The 16,877-nt window shown below is 37.7% G+C and overlaps 1 gene segment (V, D, J or C); it reads right to left on the bottom strand.

Moving 5' to 3' along the window:
* Window positions 1-13,642: 13,642 nt before the first annotated feature.
* On the bottom strand, window positions 13,643-14,242 carry LOC122738686. The segment is given in 2 exon segments: window positions 13,643-14,022; window positions 14,110-14,242. Coding segments are annotated over 2 exon segments (426 nt in total).
* Window positions 14,243-16,877: the final 2,635 nt, after the last annotated feature.

The following is a 16,877-nucleotide window of genomic DNA, read 5'->3' as shown; positions in this document are numbered from 1 at the left end:
CTTTACTCTGGTCTTATCTACTTTCTCTTTTCTTCTCTACTGAGCAGGAAATTAAGTAGGTCAGTGATCGTATTCACAGGGAGCTAGAAGATGAAGGTGACGAAGTAAGGATAGGGCTTTATGGGGTCTATTAGGACCTTTACAAAAAAGAAATTATTTATCAGCCATTGGAATTGGGAAATTTTATATAATGCATAGAATCTGAACTGTGTCAGTTTACCTTTTTTTCCTTCCCTATCACAGGACTTGTATTTTCATTTTTCTGTCAGATTCATAATCTTTACAGGAAAAAATAACAATTCCATCCAATGGATAAAATCCAGTTAAAATGTACAAATATGTACCATTTCTCTTTTTTAGTTTCTTTGGGACATAGACCTAGAAGTGCTATTGCTCAGTCAAAGGTTAACATTTTGTGGTGGCCAGGTATTGAAAATTAAGGGGATTCCCATCAGTTGGCAAAAAAAAAAATGGTGGTATATTATTTTAATTGAATGTTTTAGAAACAACTGTAAATTATAGGACTTCTACCTGTTTATGTTAAGAATACTGTTTTGTTTCCTCTAAAACACAGAGGAAAGCACTGAAAGAATGTTGGAACTAGGGGTAAATTATTGTTGGGTTGGTAAATTATTACACAGAAAAAAAAGACCTAGACTTCTTTTAATTTGTAAACCTGCCAGAAAAGAGCTTGTTATAGGTTGTCAAATTCCTAGACAAGGCACAGTCCTGCTGAGTGGCTTTTTATATAGAAGTAATTTGTAATGATTGAACATTACATCAGGATGAATTTAAACTCAAGAAGAAGGAAAGATAAATCAAGCAACATGTGTGTGTGTGTGTGTGTGTGTGTGTGTGTGTGTGTGTGTGTGTGTGTGTGTGTGTGTGCCCTGGTAAACTATTTTGCTCATTTTGTAACTCCAAAAGAGTAGAGCTTTGCTATTTAAGACAAAATATTTTGGGACTGTATTGTTCTGAGTCTTGAATTCAGGTATGGTTGTCTGGATCATTAATTCAATAATCAAATACTGGAGAGAATGCCACAAATCAATGCTACAAGAGGGGATGTGCTGTATACAGGTGGAGGTATCTGGGGAAAAGCCAAAAGGACAATCTGGGTCTCATCCGCAATAGGCTCCATCTGACTCATTGTCTTCCTGTTGAACAGGAAACCCACCTGGCTACCCTTGAATCTATCTGGCTATTACTGCATGACTGTGATTGCTTGTGACTCTTACCTGAAATCAAACAGAGCTAAGGATGTTTTATCCTGGCCTTATTATCATGTCCCTACTTTCTATTTTATAGCAGATTCCTATAATCAGAGCAAGTAGTCAGTAGAAGAAATGAGCACAGTGCAACTATGTAAGATCTTACTGTTTTCAATCTAAATGTGTGGTCACTTGATATGCCAAACAACTAGGTATATTAGTACTCAGATTTGCCATCTGCCTGCTAATGTTTACATGGTGTTATGATACAGGTAAATTAATTACGTATCTTTTTGGTTTAGAAGAAAGTGAAATTCCTCCCCATTGCAAACACATTTTTGATGAAAGGGAGGATGGCAACTAGGAAACATATTTATACATTAAAGAAAGAGGATTTACTTGAGGCCATAAATTTTCTCAGTCAGATATCTGTTATGCACCACCAAGGGCACCAAGTTATCATCTCCATAACACAAGGAAATCACAGGGCAGACGTTGCTGCTAGATCAGTTGCCAGGTCCATTCACCCATCCACCTTAGCCCTGGTCCCTTTTGTGCTCCAAGGTATCTCTCTTTCCTATATCAAGGAGGAGAATACACAGGCTAAAATTCAAGGTTTTGTTCAAGGATACAGGATGGTGAATGCACCTTGAGCTATTTAGACCCCAAAGTATCATTATATAAGAATTTTACCTCTTCTTCTCATACTAGAGTTAGAAGAGGAGCCTGGGATAATTTCCTTTGGTGGGTCCAGAAAACTGCTGCCCTGACTATGCCCTGGGTTGGGTATCTTGAACATGGGGCTGTGCTTACAAATTTAACTTTGGCAAAAGAACAGATTTCTAATTTTACTGCATTAGGGTTACTAGAATTGGAAGAGTCCTTAAATTCTCTGCCAAATGTGGTCCTGTACAACCCAATTACTCTGGACTACCTGTTGGCTGCAGAAGGCAGAGTGTGTATGGATCAGAAGGTTAAACTTTGAGTACAGAGGCAGCATGATGTCTCCACCCGGATGGCTGAAATTCATTCACAACTGTTTGCTTTTTCAGGTTTTTCATGAACCTCTTGGATTTATTCTGTATTAGGATCCTTGTTGCCTCTCAGTCGGTTTATACTTTGTGTCTTGTCAGCTGAAATGGAGGGGGAGGGGCAGCTCTGCTCAAGGAGCCTGAGGCTAATTTTAACGCCTACAGTACCTAAAAGGGTTAACAAGGAAACTAAAGTTTGTGTTCTTACAATAACCAAGAGGCTTCGAGTCCCAGTCAACCAATACTATCAACAGAAGCTTAGACAGTAACCAGGGACCATAAACCGTTAATAACCATTAATATTCCTGGGTGACAGGAAACAGAAACTGTACCTAGAAACCAGATCTTAGTAAAGAGAGATCCTAAACAGAGAGACCCTTGGGGTCTGACAAGTTTAAACATGTCTTTATAAACATGTGCAGAAGGACCAAATGTGTCCTTAGGTTCAACTTATAACATGTAAACCCCAAAACGACACCCATAGGGAAAAAAGTACCTGCCATGGAGGATGTCTTAAGACACCAGGAAGTCTGAAATAGGATGTGAACTTCCCACAAGGAGGAGGTTAAGATAATGAGGAAGTATCCTACTTTTCTCACTATAAATATAACTATTTGCCTCTCCCTATTCGAGACACCTTTGTTTATCTCCCTGTGTTCAGCACACTCTATTAATAAAACTTGGAAACTGAGTCACTGAGTCTTGCAATTCTTTGGGATTCCTCAATTTGATCAATTAAATCCATCCCTACATCACCTACATTGAAGTCCTGCCCCAGGGGTCTACTGGCAAAGAGACTCTCTTTCCATAACAACTCAGCAGCAGGAGGTCCCAACCTTCAAGAAAGTCACAAAAAAAAAAACTATAAAAATAAGCAAGAAAAGAAGAAAACGCTTGATAATAGAAACTTACTGTGTTGACAGGGAAGATCAAGGCAAAAACTTGGTGGAAGACAATAGTGCCAAAATGACTAAAAGTGAAGCTTCAACAAAAAAATGTGACTTTTGTTTCAGGCCCACAAAGAATTCCTAGAAGAGCTTAAAAAGCATTTTTAAAAGAATATTAGTGGGGCAGCTATGTGGTGCAGTGGATAGAGCACTGGCCCTGGATTCAGGAGGACCTGAGGTCAAATCTGGCCTCAGACACTTGACTCATACTAGCTGTGTGACCCTGGGCAAGTCACTTAACCCTCATTGCCACACACACAAAAAAGAATATTAGTGAAATGGAAGAAGAATTTGGAAAAGAAATGAGAATAAGGCAAGAGATGAAAAAGGAATAAATAACATGAGGAAAGATAAACAAAAATTTACCAAGGAAAATAATTCCCTAAAAACAGAATTAGGCAAAGGGAAAAGATGTACAAAAGGTCACTGATGAGAATACTTTCTTTAAAATTATAGTAGAACAAGTGGAAACTAATGACTCTATAAGACAATAAGAAAAAAACTTTAAGTAAAAAAAATTGAAGAAAATGTGAACTTTCTCATTGGAAAAACAACTGACCTAAAAAATAGATACAGAGGAGATACTATAAGAATTATTGGATTACCTGAAAGCCATGATCAAAAAACCAAAACAAAACCTGGACAATATGTTCCAAGAAATTATCAAAGAAAACTGCACTGATACAGTAGAATGAGGGCAAAATAGAAATGGAAAGAATCCACCAATCACCACCTGAAAGACACCAAAAATGAAAACCCTCAGAAACATCATAGCCAGATTCCAGACCTCACAGATCAAGGAAAAAATATTGCAAGCAGCCAAAAAGAAATAATTCAAATATCATGGAGCTACAGTCAAAATTACACAGGATTTAGAAGCTTCCACTTTAAAGAAACTGAAGGGCTTGGAATTCAATATACCAGAAGGCAAAATAGTTAAGTTTATAACCAAGAATCAGCTAGTCAAGAAAATTGAATATAGTCTTTCAGAGGAGGAAATGGATATTTAATGAAACTGAGAACGTTCAAGCATTTCTAATCAAAAGGCCATAGCTAAATAAAAAACACAAGACTCAAGGGAAACATAAAAAGGTAAAAAAAGAAATAAGAAAGAGAAAGCATAGGAAATTTAATAAGGTAAAACTACTTATGTTTCTATAGGTGGCTCAGTGGATAAAGCACTGGCCCTGGATTCAGGAGGACCTGAGTTCAAACCCAGCCTCAGACCCTTGACACATTATCTGACAGACCTTGAGCAAGTAACTTAACCCTCATTGCCCCACAATAAAAAAAAAAAAGAGCCATTAGAGGCTCTTATGTAGGTAGAAGGGGTGAATATAAGGTGACATGGATGGTATTTTAACCCAAAAGGACAAAAAAAGGAGTGAGAAAGAAATTGCACTGGAGGAAGAAGGAGAGAGGAGATCAAATGGGGTAAATTATCCCACATAAAAGATATGAAAAAAAAACCTATTATACTGGAGCAGAAGATGGAAGGGGGGAGCTAAAACCTTTCATCAAAATTGACTTAAAGAGCGAATAACATACACATTCAGTTGGATATAGAAATCTATCTTACCCTAGCATCATATACTATGACTTGGTTGGATTTATACCAGGAATCCAGGAATCATTCAATATTAGGAAAATTATCAGTATAATTGATGAAACCAGTAACAAAAATAAGAGAAATGAAATTATTATCTCAATAGATACCAAAAAAAGCTTTTGATAAAAGGTAGCACCCACTCCTATTAAAAAACATCACAACAGATATGAATAAAGGGAGCTTATTTTAAAATGATTAGTAGTATCTATCTAACACCATTAGCAAACATTATTTATAATGGGGATAAACTAGAAGCCTTCTCAATAAGTTCCAGGGAAAAGCAAGCATCCCCATCATCACCACTATTATTCAATAATGTAGTAGAAATGTTGTCTATAACAATAAGAAAAGAAAAAGAAATTGAAGGAATTAGAATAGGCAATGAGGAAATAAAATGATCACTCTTTGAAGATGATATGAGGTACACTTAGAGAATCCTAGAGATCAGCTAAAAAAAAAAGACTAGTTGAGATAATTAACAACTTTAGCAAAGTTTCAGGATTAAAAATAAGCAACAAGAGATTGAAAGAAAAATTACATTTAGATAAGCTGTAGATAATATAAAATATTTGGGAGTCTCCCCACCAAGAAAAACCTAGGAATTCTATGAAAACAATTACAAAACAATTATAAAACATTTTTCATAAAGTTTTTGAAAAATATCAATTGCTCATGAGGACAAGACAATATAAGAAAAGTAAAAATTGTACCTAATTTAATTTACTTATTAAGTGGCATACCAATAAAACTACCAAAAATTATTTCATAGAGCAAGAAAAATAACAAAATTCATCTGGAACAATAAGAAAATTGAGGAAATTTGAGGGAAAAAATGTGAAGGAAGTGTAGTTTAGTTATACCAGATCTCAAACTGTGTTATAAAGCAAATCTAAAAAATATAGTGCTGCCTAAGAAAAAGAAAGGGTGGATAAGTGGAATAAATTTAGGTACATAATACACAGTAATAAATGACCAAAATCATCAACCCAAAGACTGAAATTTGTGGGACAACAACTTACCATTTGACAAAAACTACTGGGAAACCGGCAGAAACTTGATGTGGACCAACATCTTATTCTGTATACTAAGTAAAGTTCAAAATAGGTACATGATTTAGACATAAATGGTAATTTCAAAAGCAAATGACTTACCTCCCAATTATAGTAGATTTCATGACCAAACAAGAGAGAGAAAGGATTACAAGTTCTAAAATGGATGATTTTAATAAAATCAGAGCCAAGGTTAGAAGGAAGGAAGAAAACTTGGGGAAGATTTTATAATTTTGATAATATGAGAGGTCTGGTTGAAAAGAAGCTTCATATTCCCTCTAATTGCATCATCATGATCTTCTGACATGTTTATAAATATACATATATATATATATATATACATATATATGTACATATATAGATATAGATATCCTTGGGATATATATACATATAGACATAAAGATATTCATGGGAGGACCATATAAACTATATATATATGTGTATAAATATTTATATATAGTCAACCTGAAAATTAATGAAACAATTATTATAGGAGAAATAAAGTCTTTAAAGGGTGTAGAGGAGCTAAAACTTAGAGTATCACAAAGAAAGATTTCTATGAATACCCAAAGATAGAGACTGAGGACAGGGTTTATATGGGGTAACAGAACAGAGGGAACTATGAGACTGCCCTTGGGAAACATAAGTTTCTCACAGATAGAAACTACTTAAGGTAAATGAACCTGTTTTTACAAGAACCTAAAGTCCAGGAAGTAAGCTTGGGAACCTTTGGAAGTGGATAATTTTGGGGGGGAGATCCATTAAGCAAATCAAGTCTCCAGACTCTTAACAAACATTGGTCAGCCCCAGGTGATTCATTGGCCTAGGAATGGGGAATAGGTGAGGATCAGTCTTTTCTCAGTAAATTGTGGTTATTATTCATTCCTTCCTCTTCATCAAGAATTCCTTGATGACCAAAAAGTAGTGCTGGGGCATGCAACACAGGATTCTTAGGCCATGGCTGGTATCTTGGGAAGTGGTCTACCTTCCTGTCATCTACTTCTTTTTCCAGGTGAGATGCTGGTAGTGTTTCTGGCTGTCCATTCAGGGGTTGGAGACTTCTTCAAACATGATAGGTGTATCCAGCTGTCACTTCCTTTCAGTTTTGCAGGTGAGGGGTTGGTCATCAGGACTGAGTAGGGACCTTTCCACCTGGGCTGTAGGGAATCCTTGCATAGGTGCCTTTTTCCAATAGACTCAGTCTCCAGGTTCCAACTGCAGGGTAGATTTATTTAAGGTTGAGCCTCTAGAAAGTGACTGAGAGACAAGATGGTTAAGGTGATGAAAGGTTTAGATGAATCCTTTACAATAGGACAGAAGGGAGGTCTTGGTCATGAGGAAGTCCCTGGAGGGAGAAATGATGCCTGGTGAAGTGTGAAAGAGAATATTAACCAAAAGGGGAAAATCCCAAAGGACAATCTGGGTCTCATCCGAGGTAGGTTCCTTCTGGCCTTTTCTGATGATCAGAAAAACTAAGGGAAGGGCTTTTGGCCATGGCAGACCCAAATCATTTAAAACTTTCCAGGCTGAGGGGGCGGCTAGGTGGCACAGTGGATAAAGCACTGGCCCTGGATTCAGGAGTACCTGAGTTCAAATCCAGCCTCAGACACTTGACACTTACTAGCTGTGTGACCCTGGGCAAGTCACTTAACCCCCATTGCCCTGCAAAAAAAAAAAAAAGTCAATTAAAAAAAAAAGTCAATAAACTTTCCAGGCTGAACCTTAATGAAACCATTGATAAGCTCTACCAGACCAAAGGGTTGGGGGTGGTAAGCACTGAATAAATGTTGAAGTGCTGACAATGAAGCTAACAATTGGGAGACAACTGAACCAGTAAAATGAGTATCTCTATCACTCTGAATTTCTTTAGCATTTGAATACAGCTGTTGCAGTAGCTTTCCTGTAAGAGAAAGTCTCTATTCAATGTGAGAACATGTAAACCATATCTGAACATTTGGTAGGGGGGAGACTACAGGGGTCTCTGCAAGGGCTGAGGCAGAACTTGGGTTTTTCACCCCTGCTGGGAACCAGGAAGTAGGCTTGAGTAGCAGTGGCCCAGGTGGTGGAAGGGCACAGGATCATCTGAGCCAGCAACCACAGTACACAATGTTTTGCTGTCTGGTTAATTAGCAAGTTGGCCTGGGGTTATCTACAGACCAGGGAACAGGCCAGGAGAGTGAAGAAACTGCCCCTAATTAAATCATACCATGGCACCCCCTAAAGCTTGGGACAGTGCAGCCTGAAAACAGTACCCCACTTTAAGGACTAAAAAGTCAAGTAAAAGACAGGCAAAATGAGCAGACAGAGAAAGGTGTGGACCACTGAAAGTTTCTTTAGTGACAAGGAAGATCAAGGGGCACCCTCAGAAGAGGATAGCAATGTCAGGGCTCCTACATCCATATCTTCCAAGAAAAATATGGATTGGTCTCAGGACATATTGGTGCTCAAAAAGGACTTTGGGGAAAAAAACTGGCAAAAAAATAAATCAAGCTTGAATAGCAAGGGGGACATACACACACATAAAGAACATTCTAACACAAATAGCACTCTACAAGTACAGACACAAAAACAGTAAACAATAATGGTAAAGATTCTTAAGATAATTTAGCATGCACAAATAAAGTCCTCCTCTATAAACTCAAAGACCCATTAATTAGAGCAAGATCAATTGGTCTCTTTTTTCCTCCTTTAAAAAAAAATAAATTTAAAGACCTTTTTCTCAGAGACAAAATTCTATCTTCTTTCCCCTTTTTTTTTTTTTGACTATTTTCTGGAAAGGAGGAGGGTTCAGATTCAGATTCTTGCTTAGTTGATTCAAAAATGTCATGAAAAGGAAAAAAAAATCCAACTCAAAACCTATGTTTTGGGCTTGCAGAATCAAGAGTAAGCTCAAAAAGGTGACCCCACGGTAGTCATCAGGGTTGTGGGTCAGACTTGAATTCTGCTAATTTTTCAAGTACTTGAAATCATGTAGTACGTGATTTGAACACAGAACCCAGCAGCTGTCCTTTTGGGACCTGTCAGAATGCCCACACATAGTCCATAAAAATAAACTACAGCCATTCAAAAATGGTGGCTGGGTGGACATGGAGCCTTCAAATCCTGGAAGAAACTCTATATATTAACCTGAAAATTAATGAAAAAATCAAAATAGGAGATACAAGGTCTTTAATTTGGGCAGAGGAGCTAAATCTCAGAGGATTGCAAAGCAAGATTGCTAGGAATACCCAAAGATGGGGACTGAGGACAGGGTTTCTGTGGGGTAACAAGACAGAGGAAGCTATGAGACTGCCCTTGGGAAAAGTAAGTTTGTCACATATAGAAACTACTTAATGTAAATGAACCTTTTTACATAATAACCTAAAGTTCAGCAAGTAAGCTTGGGAATCTTTGGGAGGGGATAGTTTGTTTAGGGGAGATGCATAAAACAAATCAAGAGTCTGGAATTGACAAACCTTGGTCAGCACCAGGTGAATCATTGTCCTGGGAATGGGGAATAGATGAGGATCAATCAGTTCTGGGTAAATGGTGGTGTTTTACATGTATATGTAAAATATATATATATATTTCATAATATGTATGGTGTTATGGGATAAATGGTGGGGGATAGGAGTGTTGGGGTGCTGTGGGTCCTTAGGAATTCCTCTTTAAAGAATTACACCTTGAGGAGGAGGGAGGGAACTTGGGGGGGGGAAGGGATGGAGGGAGAAAAATTTGGAACTAAAAATCTTATGAAAACAAATGTTGAAAACTCTTTACATATAACTGGAAAACAATAAAATACTTTTATGATTAAAAAAGATTTACACAGTCTCACACACAAATCCAATAAGAATAAAATAATATTTTATTTAGGCGCTAGAAATAGGGGAGAGAGCATAGTACAGAGACCTGGTTCTCTGAGATACCTAGCTCCTCTAGCAGGAGAAAGGCAAATACTTTTATAGAGGACCGATGGTGGCGGGACTGATGGGGTGATCATGTGACTGTGGAAAGTTCCCTTATTGGGGGTTATTACCTGAGGGAGGGCATATACACACACATAGGCACAGAGAGTTGTGGTGGTGGTGGCTGGGGGAAGTTGGGAAGTTGGCAGCTCTTATCTCTCAAGCTATCTCTGTCCCCTCTGGCAACAGTCAGATAGCAGCTACACCTAGTCTTATCTTCCTGAGGGGTGGGGGAAACTGGAATGAAGGGAGGTGATCCTAGAGTTAATTCATACCCTTAAGGGTTCCCCTTATCTCTTTAGGTGTGCCTGTCCTTTGGTTTAACTTCTCAAGCAGAAGGTTCCCTGATTGCCCCCAGAAAACTTCTGAGGTACCCCAGGTCCATGTGTGATATATAGAGAGAGACAGACAGACAGATAGACAGACAGACAGAAACAGAGAGAGAGAGACAGACAGAAACAGAGAGAGATAGAGACAAAGAGACAGAGACAGAGAAGAGGTACCTACCAGCAGATATGTTTTCCACATGCACAATGAAAATGCTATAGGATATGCATATTAAATGTTTAATAATTCTTGATTTGCCTCATGTTTGACAACTTCAGAAAAATCAGTGACCATGTACAATACATGTAAAATATTAAAAGAACACAACTCTCTGTGCCTATAGACATTAGAAACAGGAAAGTTTCTCCCCCTCTCAGAATTAGATAAATCTAGCCAAAAAATAAATAAGAAAGAAGTGAAAGAGGTGAATAGATTGCTAGAACAGTTAGACATGATAGATGTCTGGAGAAAATTGAATGGGGATAGAAAGGAATATACCTTTTTCTCAGCAGTACATGGCACATTTTCAAAAACTGACCATGTATTAGGGCACAAAAACATCATAGTCAAATGTAGGAAGGCAGAAATAGTAAATACATCCTTCTCAGATCATAATGCAATAAAAATTACATGTAAGAAAGAGCCATGGAAAAGTAGACTGAAAATCAATTGGAAACTAAATAATTTCATTCTAAAGAATGAATGGGTCAAACAACAAATCATAGAAACAATCAATAACTTTATCCAAGAGAATGACAATAATAAGACAACATACCAAAATCTATGGGATGCAGCCAAAGCAGTGCTTATGGGAAAATTTATAGCTCTAAATTCTTACATGAATAAAAAAAGAGAAAGAAGAGATTAATGAATTGGGCATGCAACTTAAAAAGCTAGAAAAAGAACAAATTAGAAATCCCCAATTAAATGCTAAACCAGAGATCCTGAAAATTAAAGGAGAAATTAATAATATTGAAAGCAAGAAAACTATAGAATTAATTAATAAAACTAAGAGCTGGTTTTATGAAAAAACTAATAAAATAGATAAAATATTGGTCAATTTGATTAAAAAAAAGAAAGAAGAAAACCAAATTACCAGTATCAAAAATAAAAAGGGTGATGTTACCACCAATGAAGTGGAAATTAAATCAATAATTAGGAATTATTTTGCCCAACTGTATGCCAATAAATTTTACAATCTAAATGGAAATGGATGAATATTTACAAAAATACAAATTGCCCAGGTTAACTGAAGAGGAAATAAAATCCTTAAATAAGCCCATATTAGAAAAAGAAATTGAACAAGCCATTAACGAACTCCCTAAGAAAAAATCCCCAGGGCCAGATGGGTTTACAGGCAAATTTTACCAATCATTTAAAGAACAATTAATTCCAATATTATACAAATTATTTGGAAAAAAAACTGAAGAAGGAGTTCTACCAACTTCATGGGTTAGCTGTACCAAACCTGGAGCTTTACTATAAAGCAGCAGTCATCAAAACTATCTGGTACTGGCTAAGAAATAGAGTGGAGGATCAATGGAATAGGCTGGGCACAGGAAACACAGTAGTAAATGACACTAGTAATGTAGTGTTTGATAAACCCAAAGACTCCAGCTTCTGGGATAGGAACTCAGTATTTGACAAAAACTGCTGGGAAAACTGGAAGATAGTATGGCAGAAATTAGGCATAGACCAACATCTCACACCTTATACTAAAATAAGGTCAAAATAGATACATGATTTAGACATAAGAGGTGATACCATAGGTAAATTGGGAGAGAAAGGAATAGTCTACCTTTCAGATCTTTGGAAAGAAGGACAGTTTATGACCAAAGAAGAGATAGAGAATATTATAAAATGCAAAATGGATGATTTTGATTACATTAAATTAAAAAGGTTTTGTACAAACAGAAGCAATGTATCCAAAATTAGAAGGGAGGCAGAAAGCTGGGAAACAATTTTTATGGCCAGTACTTCTGATAAAGGCCTCATTTCTAAAATACATAGGGAACTAAATAAAATTTATAAGAATCCAAGTCATTCCCCAATTGAGAAATGGTCAAAGGATATGAACAGGCAGTTTTCTGATGAAGAAATCAAAGCTATCTATTCCCATATGAAAAAAATGCTCTAAATCTCTAATGATTAGAGAGATGAGAATTAAAACAACTCTGAGGTACCACCTCTGACACCTATCAGATTGGCTAAAATGACAAAAAAGGAAAATAATAAATGTTGGAGAAGCTGTGGAAAAATTGGAACACTAATGCATTGTTGGTGGAGCTGTGAACTGATCCAACCATTCTGGAGAGCAATTTGGAATTATGCCTAAAGGACTATAAAGCTGTGCATACCCTTTGACCCAGCAATACCACTTTTGGGTCTTTTTTCCAAAGGGATCATGGAAAGGGAAAAGGACCCACATGTACAAAAATATTTATAGCTGCTCTTTATGTGGTGGCAAGGAATTGGAAGTTGAGGGGATGCCCATCAATTGGGGAATGGCTGGACAAGTTGTGGTATATGAATGTATTGGAGTACTATTATGCTATAAGAAATGAAGGGGGGCGGCTAGGTGGCGCAGTGGATAAAGCACTGGCCCTGGATTCAGGAGTACCTGAGTTCAAATCCAGCCTCAGACACTTGACACTAGCTGTGTGACCCTGGGCAAGTCACTTAACCCCCATTGCCCCGCAAAAAAAAAAAACAAAAAACAAACAAACAAACAAAAAAAAGAAATGATGAGCAGGAGGAGTTCAGAGAAACCTGAAGGGTCTTGCATGGGCTGATGATGAGTGAGATGGGCAGAACCAAAAGAACATTGTACACAGTATCATCAACATTGTGTATTGATCTACTGTGATGGACTAGATTCTTCTCACCAATGCAATGGTACAGAAGAGTTCCAGGGGACTCATGATGGAAGAGGATCTCCAAATCCAGGAAACAAAAAAAAGAACTGGGGAGTATAGATGCTGAATGAACCATACTATTTCTTTTGTTTTTGGTGCTGTTGTTTTTCTATTTTGAGGTTTTTCCTCATTGCTCTGATTTTTCTCTTATAGCATGACTAATACAGAAATACGTTTAATATTATTATATATATATATATATATATATACACACACACACAAAACCTATATCAGATTGCCTGTTGTCTAGGGGAAGGGGGAAGGAGGGGAGGCAGCGATAAAAAAATCTGAAATTGGAAAGCTTGTATATACAAAAGTTGAGAACTATCTTTATATGTAACTGGAAAAAAATAAAATACTTTAATGATAAAAAAGAAACAGGAAAGTTTCTCAGGTACACAAAGGAGATTACATGGACAGACACAGACAGACACGTGCATACATACATACATATATAAGAGAAAGAGGGATGGATGCATTCGATGGGATCTGAGAATTCACTGGGAATTGGGAAGAAACAATAGACCTTGAAGGATGTTTTAGCTTCATTGTTCACTTCTTATTATAAGGGGTCTCCTTGTGCTCAGTGTTCTTGAGTTCCCTCTCTTAGTCATCCTCCACACGGCCCCTCTGAATGAGAAGGTTTATGTCTGGTATCATGCTCCTTTCTCTCACTGTGTCTCTTGCACAGTAATACATGGCTGTGTCCTCAGCTTTAAGAGAATTCATTTGCAGGTGCAGCATGCTGTTGCTGTTGTCCCTGGAGATGGTGAATCGGCCTTTCACAGAGTCTGCATAGCTTGTGCTACCTCCATTATAACTAATGTATGAGATCCACTCCAGCCCCTTCCCTGGAGCCTGGCGGACCCAGCTCATGTCATAGCTGCTGAAAGTGAATCCAGAAGCTTTGCAGGAAAGTCTAAGAGATCCTCCAGGCTGTCTCACATCACCCCCAGACTCTACCAGTTGAACTTCACAATGGACACCTGCAAACAAAGCATCATGTAATCACAAATACAGAACTTCAAAGAGTGTTTCCTTAGACAAAAAAAGCAAACAAAAGACAAAACTACCTTGTAAAAGAGTCAGAATGAAAATTCCATTCAGTCCAAAACCCATTGTTCAAGCTCTACAGTATCAGTCCTTGGGGGAGAAAGGCCACACAAAGGAAAAGCTCCTCTCCCAGAGCTGCAGACACAGGTTTTGTGCTGGTTTTTATCCCTAGAGGGAGGAGCCCAATTTGCATGTGTCTCTCTGTTTAGTGTGAAGAAGAGCAACTGTCTCTCTCTGTGATGAGTCCCCTCTCTGAGCTGCAGAGAGAAGTTTCCCCTAGAATTTATTCTAAAACCCAGGACAAGGTTAGTGACACAATACCATTGATAAGGACTCATTATCTATCTTTCTCCTTCACTCTGATTTACTCTCAATACCACAAGAATGCTCATTAGACTTTTTTCTGTTCCTGATATTTCCCCAGCTTATCCCAGTGACATTTCTAATTAAGAAGACACCCGAAGAATTTGTCATTTTTGATCAGCAGAGATTGAATCATCTACTTCAGGAATCTTTGGGGTGGGGATAGGGAAAAGGAGCTGACTCCTAGGCACCTCTGCTTGCTTATAGGGCTATTTTTTGCTTTTGCTTCTCTTTGTAACAAGACTTTTGTGTATTATTTACCCCCCCAATTCTGTTCATGGTCCCTTATATGCAGGATATGCTTTGTTGGCATGGAGAGAGGTGATTGTTAAGTTTTCATTGTGAATATTTATATTTCATAAATCAGCAGAAAGTGAAAATCAGGGCTTGAATTAATTATAGAGGTGTTTTTTAATTGTTTAGACTTAACAAAGGTATGGAGAAAATATTAATAAAGTTGATAAACATTAAAATTGTATCATGTGGGGGGCAGCTAGATGGCGCAGTGGATAAAGCACTGGCCCTGGATTCAGGAGTACCCGAGTTCAAATCCGGCCTCAGACACTTAACACTTACTAGCTGTGTGACCCTGGGCAAGTCACTTAACCCCAATTGCCTCACCAAAAACATTAAAAAAAAAATTGTATCATGCATACATTTTCCTGCTGGATAGCTAGTTGTTAAAAACATATCAGCATACTCATACTGCAAGCATACCATATCCCTCTTTGAAGTGGAGGAGTTGAGTCACAAAATGTACAGGACACAATAAAGCCCAAGGAATCTCCTGGATCCTCTAAAAAGCCCCATGTTTTTTTCTCAGAAAGACTCATTGTACAAGATAAGACAGTGACATAATATCCTCTGGGGAATTTGTATTTCTTTTAGAGTATGTAGGGTGAGTCTCAAGCTTTAGGGATCTCCTTCCCAGAGCAACCAAGTCTGCTGCCATCTACTGTACACTGTGAGGTCAGGAGAGAGAAAGGTTTTCTGGCTTAAATTCTCTTTATATGAATTCTTTACTCAGGAAAAGGTAGTTCTCATCAGGGACCATCAGAATGCTGACAAAAATACAAATTACTCTCTAAACAGCTTTTGAGATTTTGTTGAATTTTGTATATGACAAAGCCTGAGCTGGGTCAGTTTGTTTCTTTGTTGTTTCCTCCCCTGATACATGGCTTACATTTGCATTGTCCTGTCATTTCTATGTAACCTACAGGGGAGGGGCAGCTAGATGGCGCAGTGGATAGAGCACTGGCCTTGGAGTCAGGAGTACCTGAGTTCAAATCCGGCCTCAGACACTTAACACTTGCTAGCTGTGTGACCCTGGGCAAGTCACTTAACCCCAATTGCCTCACTAAAAAAAAAAACAAAAAAACAAAAAAACAAAAACAAAAAACCTACAGGGGAAAAAAAAATTCAAAACAACTTATGGAATACAGTTAAATCTCTGTTCCTATAAAATATACCTTGGCCTCCCAAGCCTAAAAAGCCTCACTGACACTGTCTTCAAGGTATCTTTCCAAATCTTTTCTCTAACTCATAGGAAAAGCATGAACTTGATACCTTCTTTAAGGCACTTCTCAACCCTTTGTAATCTGTTTTCTGAACTTTTCACTCTGGTCACCTCAGGTTTCACACTTTTCCATTCCTCTTTTCATTTGGCTGCCAAACTTCTATCTGTCCATAGCACTACCATACTTAATGAACCCCAACTTCTCCCTGTTAACCTGAAATCTGTCCCCCACAAAAACATAAACAAAATGAATCACAGTTACAAAAATAAGCAATTATCTCTATTCTTCTCAGCAACTCGATTGCATTCCCTTGCATTGGAAACCTCTCTAAAGAGATTCCAATGAAGTTTTGAATAGTACTGAAGCAGTTGGAGGGAGAGCCTGTGCAGTCCTTGGAATAGCCAAGTCTGAATTGATTAACTCACTGGATTTTTTAGTTCAATTAACACAGTACAAATCAGTTTTATAGTTCAAATTTGAAAGCAAACATTATGACAAAGATAGGAATTATGGGGATTTCAACAGATAAGAATACTGTTCTAGAGAGTCCAGGACACCACAGATGTTTGGGGGAGGCAAGACAGGATGGCTCTGGAAGACAAAAAGTGCTTGTTGGCAAGTCATAAACCCCCAATTAACTTGAGGATGGCAATTCTCTGCAGATAAGAGTGTCAGTTTAGCTGTCCTATTATCCCCCAACATCTGTAGAGAGGAAAATGATCCACATATCCCAAATAAGCAATCTGGGTCAGCTTAACACTATTTGTATATCATCAATTTCTGTCACTGCAAAGGATTTCTGATGATGTTCATAACTTAAGGGAATTCTGATAAATGCAATTCATCAGCTCTAAGATGTATTTTTTTTTTTGGCCAGGCAATGGTGGTTAAGTGACTTTCCCAGGGTC

The sequence above is a fragment of the Dromiciops gliroides genome, chromosome 2, assembly GCF_019393635.1.
Source record: "Dromiciops gliroides isolate mDroGli1 chromosome 2, mDroGli1.pri, whole genome shotgun sequence".
NCBI classification, from domain to species: Eukaryota; Metazoa; Chordata; class Mammalia; order Microbiotheria; family Microbiotheriidae; genus Dromiciops; species Dromiciops gliroides.
The sequence above is the reverse complement of the archived record's forward strand: the minus strand, read 5'-3'. Positions and strand labels throughout refer to the sequence as shown.